Genomic DNA, 7,882 nt, shown 5'->3' on the forward strand with positions numbered 1-7,882 from the left:
CATGACTTGCACACGAAATGGCTGGTTCCCGGAAGTGCCCTGCCGCAGTGAGTGAACCTCTCTGTCCTGTGCCCGTAGCCATAGTCCAGTGTGGAGAGAGCAAACATGAGCTCCCTAAGCCTGTGGGGCAAGTGGGTGGAGGATGAGTCTCTGAGCAGAAAGACCGACACTGGGTTTCTCTGTCATCAAAGGGTCTTCATTAACAGCACAAGAAATAGAAACAGATTCTATAAGCCTGCCCTTAGCATTTATACATATTTCAATTGTAGAAATTACAGATAAATACCATTTAATATGGATTTTAAAAACGTTTGGTAGCAACTGTAGTGTTTCATAAGTTATGTGCTGCTTTTTGGATGGCTATGCAACTAATTTAAATATTATAAACATAGTTTTTAATTTATTTTGACCCCATTTATGTGTTTTTTAATCATCATTTTATAATTCTCAGGAAAATGCATTTTCAATGATTTGGAAAATGGACATCGTCCACGATATGTACAAAGCTACTTGCAGGGCACATTTGTAAATGTTAGTTGTTATCCTGGCTACACACTTCAAAACAAGCAGACCTCAATGACCTGTACGGAGAATGGCTGGCTCCCTCCTCCCAGATGCATCGGTAAGAAAACTGGTCTAAGATCCAGTCTGTTTGTGACTGTCTAAGACTCGCCTGTAATAACTGTGGCAAAGGGTTTCTATCAGCGTCTTATTTTGCCAATGGCCCTACTTGTTTTTTTCAAGTGTATATGAGTGAAAATGCCAATTTCTTGATATATCAATACAGAATAAAGAAGCCTATTGGTTGACATTAATTTAAAAAAATACAAAACAGGAAAAGACCATAAAGAGCAAACCTGTAATAACAGTGTCAAGAGCAAGATGGCTGATTAGGAGGTTCATCTTCCCCACAAAGAACAGAGATTCTGACAATCACCCTGCATGAGGGCTCCGGGAACCCAGCGAAAAGTTTCACACCCCATTGGAGCCAAGGGCCCACACTGGATGCCCAAGAGGCTCTGAGAGCAACAATTTCACCCCGAGTGGCTCCTCCCAGAGTGCTCCTCTTGGGTGTTTGAGGTTGGAGACGCCAAGTCCTATTGGCTTGATGTTCTGTGTTGGAAGTCTAGGTTGTTCCGGTCAACGTGATCTAGTCAAGGCTTGTTGATCAATGGATAAGGCTGGTGTGGGAGCCTTTCCACAGAAGAGTTTATTCAGGGTCTGGATGGAGGAGGCCTCTTCAGTCTCTCTACTAAGTGATTGGTGTTTAAGACCTGTTCCCATGTGACTGATTAATCTGTTTCCAGTGCTGGGTGTGCCCTGGGGTCTTGGAATTTGTTGTTTCCTGGCAGCTCTTTCCTCAGTAGTTGTGCTCAGCCCATTCCCAGGGGTTCCGCCTTTCACTCTAGGGGGATGTATTCACCTAAATCTAGGGATCACTGTGCAGGTTTGTAGAGCTCTCCCCCTCATTCCAGGGCTCTTTCCTCTCTGGTTATGGACATTCAGAGTTTGGTGGTGTGCGCCTCTTTGGGAACAGCGGCCTTCGTTTCTCCTGTTCAGTAGGACTGACACGTCTGCCCGGGTTTTCCCTTCCTGTGCTGTGATCTGGGATATTCCCACCTCCCAACAAAGCCCTGTGGAGAATGGAGAGCCCATTGGTTGACCCTATGTCTCAGGAACCATAGTTAGGCACTGGCTGTGTCCATTTGCCTCACAAGGTCATGTTCATAGATTTGGCTCCGTTTCCTCATTGTGTCTGTGTGGCTGGCAGTCTCTTCATTGTTCTTTGCGTGTGTTTATCCATTTTAGTGCAATTTTCAATGAAGCACCATTTGACTCTGGATGATTTAAGTGATGGTAAAACTGCTGTGTAGAAACACATGCTTTTCTTATGAGTACTGATTTTAGGACAGTGATTTATTACTAGAATGCGGAGATTACTTGTATATGATGCATAATTTATTAGCACATGCTAAGTGATAAAGCTTTTTTATTCTTGGGATGGAGCTTATGCAATTGATTGTCCGTTAAATAATATTAGAAGTGAAATCTTCAATGCTATTATGCATTAGAGTCTTGTGGTGTGCCAGTATTTGAGAATGCCAGAGCCAGAAGTGATGGCACGTGGTTTAAGGTCAATGACAGGTTGGCCTATGAATGCCAGGATGGATATAAAAACCCGGATTGACACACCGTAGGCTCCATAGTGTGTGGTGACAATGGTTGGTCTGATACACCCGCCTGTCAGGGTAAGTACTGATTTCCGGGATCATCGAAATCAACAAAATGTGTGTAAAGGGTATCATTGTTTTGTTATTCTAAATGCAACCATTTATATTCTGTGAACTTAGATACTCGTGACCCAGGTGATGTGTTTTACAACTTCCTCAGCAGTTTTCTCCCGAGTTGGTTCTTGCCACCTCCAAGCTGAGTGTTCATTCCTGCAGGTCCCGAGAGGACTTCCTTACTTCCTGATTGTGGACAGTTCTGAGGACAGTTCCACGAATCCTGCATGTCTGCCAGCCCGTGTCTGTTTTCCGGGGTTAGAAATAGAACCTCCATCTGTGGGCACGTGGGTGGATCCAACTCATGGGGACAGGACATGTAAAGCGTTAAAAACCAAACAACCCTTGGGAAGTCTGAGGGTTCCATCGTCATCATCAAAGTCATGAGAAATAACTCTTTAAATTTATAAACATATAAAAGAATTATGTTTCATTTATATAGGTTTTAATATTTTATCAAATTATTTTTGCATAAACAAATCAAGCCTATTTTTTTTTTTACTTTTATTGGTCCATTTTGAAATCACTTGTAATTCGGGCATTTTTTTCCTACAAAACCTGAAATGTGGTGAAATGAAACCTAACTGTTCATATAAATATACCTGTTCCTATTTCTACATATTCCTATGGGTTGCAATAAAGGCTTTGTCGTCAGGTTTTATAAGAGTTATGTTCTCTCTCCATTGTCCATTCTGATCTGTTACAGTAGAGGATACTTTTCTTAAGAGGATTCTCAATGTGTTTCTTTTTATTGCTCATGATTCGTTAGAGAAACATTGATACGCTCATTCTCAGATTTGTTCATAATTTTCGCTTCAAGTTCCTGCTCAAGCTGACAGCTGGACACAGCACCATGGTGGTCTGTCAAGCATTTGTGCGCCTTTTCTGTCACGTGATCTTAGCACCTGTGTGATCATTTTCTTTCAAATGAAAGTACCAAATATGACAACCAGGACATGAAGTAAAGTTCAGAGTTAGTGAAATATGCAGTCACTCTTTCTTTCTTTCTTTTTTTTTTTTTTTAGGACTTCCTTGTGGACAACCCCCTGAGGTTTCCAATGCTGATCTGTCTAACAGGTTAAACAGTTACCCACATGGGGAAAGATACACATACACCTGTAAACCTGGATTTCGGATCCGTGGACCTGCGTCTATAGAATGTTCAGGAGGAAATTGGTCCCATCCCCCAGAATGCACAAGTATAGTGTATTTCATTTCCTTCTAAGGCTGATGAATATCTTTAGTTCAGAACATCCATGGTAAAACTATAGAACTGCATTAATTCTAAAAAGTATTTCTAGAAGTTCTGAATTCTGCTGGAGAATGAATAGCACAATTAATGGTAATATGAAAAGCTTGGTAACAGGAGCCAAGTTATTTCATTTGATGTCATCTGTGTTCACTGTCCACGTGCTCTGATGGGCATCCTCTGACTTCTCATCTCTTCCTGTATCACAGCTGGTCCCTGCTTACCAACCTCATCATTATTCATTTCACTGAGAGTTTATCAGTTATGTCCTCATAAATTGATAATGTTCTAAGATGGATGATGTAGCCAGGCCCACATGGCTCAGTGATTGTGCATTTTCCTATGAACGAGGAGACCACAGTTTGATTCCCAGTCAGGGCACATGCTGGATTGCAGGATCGAATCCCCAGTAGGGGGCATGCTGGAGGCAGCCAATCAGTGATTCTCTCTCATCATCGATGTTTCTCTCAATCCCTCTCCCTTCTTCTCTGAAATCAACTAAAACATAGTTATTTTAAGATGTTTGATGTTTTTATGGGAAACCATTTAGACAGAAGCAAAAAATGTCAAATGCACATGGTGTCTGTGCCCGTGTGGACAGATAAGAATTTGATTATAAGAAGTTTGGTCTCGGTCATGCCTGGTATGCCCATCTCCTCAGGCTTTCAATACCACCATCCCCACATTGCACTTTTGATAAATGTAAAATTATTCAAATAACTAAATCAAGATGGATACCATTTTCAAGTTATGAGAAAAACATTGTACAGTAGGCATTGGTTTGATGTGTACCTATTATTCTAAAGTATAATTATTGGCCAACATATACTTTTAAAGATTTACTGAAAAGTCTATGTTCTTCCTTTTTCAGAAACAATTTGTTCTAGCCCACCCAGCTATGGCAATGCCATCCTCGTGGGCCAGCCAAAGAACTCATACAAGTCAGGAGAACAAGTGGCTTATCAATGTCCAGAACATTACCAGATGGATGGACCCAATGTTGTAGAGTGCAGGGACAGCGTATGGATAGGAACACCCAAATGCAAAGGTATTTTGGTGAATGGCTTCTGGCTTCATTAAAAACTAGACATACGATTCTGGGTTAGGCCAGATGAAGGAAGGTTTATGCCTCAAAGTAGAGGAATGGGATGTGCACTCAGTGCTGGGCATTGGGGTGCCAGAGCCCTCAGAGTGTGACCCTGGAAACAGCCGTGTCAGTGTCTCTGGGGAATCGGTAGACAGGCAAATGCAGACTCACAGGCTCACTCAGACTCAGCATCAGAAGCCCAGGGGTTGTGACCCCGAAACCGTTGTAGCAATTCCCAGCGGGCTCTGCGCCCACTTTTGTGGGGAACCGTAGCTTCAGCCTCTTATTGCTTTATATCCACCCAAGTCTCCCCAATGACCTGCACAGCGCTCACTGCAGTGCCCGTAAGCACTCACATTATTGGAGTATTTTTAGGAAACTGTAAATATATTGTACTCTTATTTTTCCTCAGTTTCTGTGTGGATATCTTAAGTAATCATCTTCTTTAGCCATGCGATATTCCTCAAAGCATGTGAATACTTGACTTATTCTCGAAGAACCTGGCTACTCTGCTTGTTTTCTAAGGGCCTGAAATCCCAATTCAAAAACATGATGTTTGGGAACCACATTTGGCTGCCAAATAATATGTTTATTATGTGTGTCTTGGGATTATAAATTCACTTGATTTTATGTAATCTATGTTTATTTTACTAAACTTAAATAAAAATGTTCAGAAAAACCATCTTTTTTTTTTTTTTACTTTTAAAAAAGTTTTTAAATTTTTATTGACTTTATTGGGATGCCATTGGTTAATAAATGGAGCTGGTATAATTGGACCGACACAAGCAGAAAATGATATTGGACCACCTTCTTTTTTAAAAATATATTTTCTTGATTTTTTACAGAGAGGAAGGGAGAGGGATGGAGAGTTAGAAACATCGATGAGAGAGAAACATCGATTAGCTGCCTCCTGCACACCCTCTACTGGGGATGTGCCCGCAACCAAGGTACATGCCCTTGACTGGAATCGAACCTGGGACCCTTGAGTCCGTAGGCCAATGCTCTCTCCACTGAGCCAATTCGGTTAGGGCTGGACCACCTTATACCTTACGCAAGAATAATCTCAAAATGGATTAAAGACATAAATGCAAGTTTCAAAAATTATAAAAATCCTAGAAGAAAAAACATGGGCAGTAAAATCTTAGACATTTCTCATAGTAATATTTATTTTTTGATATATCTCCTTGGGGAAGCAAAACAAAAGAAAAAAATAAACAAATAGGACTACATCAAATTAAAAGTTTTGCATAGCATATCATCATTTTCATTGACTTAAAAATCTCTATTAACCTCTCAGAGAGGATGGAAAAGAAACTTAAGATATAGAAGATTGCCTCTTACCAAAAAAATTGCTTGATCTTCTTTTTTCAATCTTGTCTGCAAATTTGTGAAGTTTTCTGTCTCAATTGTGTCTAAATGATCGCTGCATTAGAGATCCATTTTTTCTCGTTATTCAGATCTCTCCTGTGGCAGCCCTCCCTCAGTGCAAAATGCCTTCATACCAAACCAGAAGCCTAGGTATCGACATGGGGATATAGCACATTATCAGTGCAGGCACCCTTGGGGCCTCTTCGGGAATCCAGTGGTGACATGCTTAAGTGGGAATTGGACAGACCCACCTAAGTGCAAGGGTAGGTGTCTCATTCTCCCCTCCCAGTCTCTGTGCAGCTTCTGTAAGCACTTGGTCACTAGACTCCTGTCCAGCTGGCCTTCATTTGGTTACTCAGGTTTGTTGCTCTATCGTTTCCTGTAAATCACTTTGGGGCCGGGAGGAGGTGAGTGTAGCTCCCACCTACTCCGCAGCTCCCTTAGAATCAACTGCTCACTCAATAAACCAACAATATCCTCTCTTAGAGTCCTCAGGTCAATGTGGGCCCCCTCCTGCTATTGACAATGGAGACATTACCACGTATCCATTAGCCGTCTATTCTCCCGGGTCTTCAGTGGAGTATCAATGCCAGGCCTTCTATGAACTTGAGGGAAACAGGAGAATAACGTGCCATAATGAACAGTGGTCTGAGCCACCCAAATGCTTAGGTAAGTCCTTTAATATTCCTGTGGACCCTGGGAAATCCGTATGAATGTCACATTTGCTGTTTACAACAGAACGTGCATGGACTATCACCCCTTCTGTTGACAACCAAATAGTCATGTCTGAGGAATAAAGTCTGAAAAATTCTTGAGCAACAACCGCAAGAAACTATCATTTTTCCTTAATTTATTTTCCCACTTCACCACTTATGCCCCCTCCACCCTCATCCACCTCCACCACCCACTTCAAGGATTCTTTAATGAAAGCCCTTCATAGCTTAGGTGACATTATGAATGTTGACAATAACATGCAATGATCACTCATTCCACAGAGTGCCTCGTTTATACATCATTGATAGTTAAAATGAGTTATACCAACATGATAGATTTTCAATGAATTGGTTTGGAAAAGGGTTTGAGATTAAAATCCTGGATCTGTGTAGAAAATTCTACATAAAAGTGTAAAATTCTGTGGAAAATATTTGTTGCTAGTTAAAATTTTATGTTTTTCTTTTTGTTTTTTACCTTCAGATGCATGTGTAATATCAGAAGATATCATGGAAGCACATAACATAGAGTTGAGATATTCATATGCGAAAAAAATTTATTCCAGATCAAATGATTTTGTTGAATTTAGGTGTCGTGGTCACTATCGTAAAGTGTCACCACCGTCTGCATTCCGAGTACAATGTCGAGAAGGAAAAATGGAGTATCCCACTTGTGCATAACATGAGAGCTGTGTGGCCGTTTTCACATTAAAATATGCGCCTCATTCAGAATGTTTTAATATTAATCTCATTCTTCTCAATTTATTTTTCTAGTAGGGTGTGACTCACTTGTATTCATTAATCAGAGTTCCTGTTAAATGCCATGTGGGAGATGCCATTGTAATCTGAGACCAACGGACCACTTCTCATAAGCATCTCATTAAAATGTGACAAACCAACCTGCTGTGTGTTCTGTTCATGAAACGTCTCTGGCCAGAAAGTAGATGCCATCTCTCCCCTCCTGCTCCCCCACCCCCCTCCCGACTGTCTCAGCTTCTCCACAGCTGGGGGCGTTTTGAGACTCTTATTTCAGAGGAAAAGATAAAAAATGCTTGTCTCCATCTTCACCTTAAAGTCACTTCAGAAACACGACAAAACCAAACTGTGTCACACCCATGCTGACAACAGACGGTAGAGGTTATTACTTAGTTTTGCTTCTCTATCCATGGCTCACTATAACCCC

The 7,882-nt window shown here is 41.2% G+C and overlaps 1 protein-coding gene across 1 annotated transcript; it reads left to right on the forward strand.

The window, feature by feature from the left end:
- The first annotated feature begins 457 nt into the window (after nucleotides 1-457).
- Nucleotides 458-7,596, forward strand: LOC308535397 (complement factor H-like). The gene is made up of 6 exons (XM_081114268.1): nucleotides 458-622; nucleotides 3,311-3,484; nucleotides 4,406-4,582; nucleotides 6,079-6,252; nucleotides 6,476-6,658; nucleotides 7,184-7,596. The coding sequence occupies exons 1-6, from the start codon at nucleotides 577-579 to the stop codon at nucleotides 7,378-7,380; spliced, it is 951 nt and encodes a 316-aa protein (XP_080970394.1). The 5' UTR covers nucleotides 458-576; the 3' UTR covers nucleotides 7,381-7,596.
- The last annotated feature ends 286 nt before the right edge of the window (nucleotides 7,597-7,882 follow it).

This window comes from Myotis nattereri (genome assembly GCF_964212035.1).
Source record: "Myotis nattereri genome assembly, chromosome: 20".
Taxonomy (NCBI): domain Eukaryota; kingdom Metazoa; phylum Chordata; class Mammalia; order Chiroptera; family Vespertilionidae; genus Myotis; species Myotis nattereri.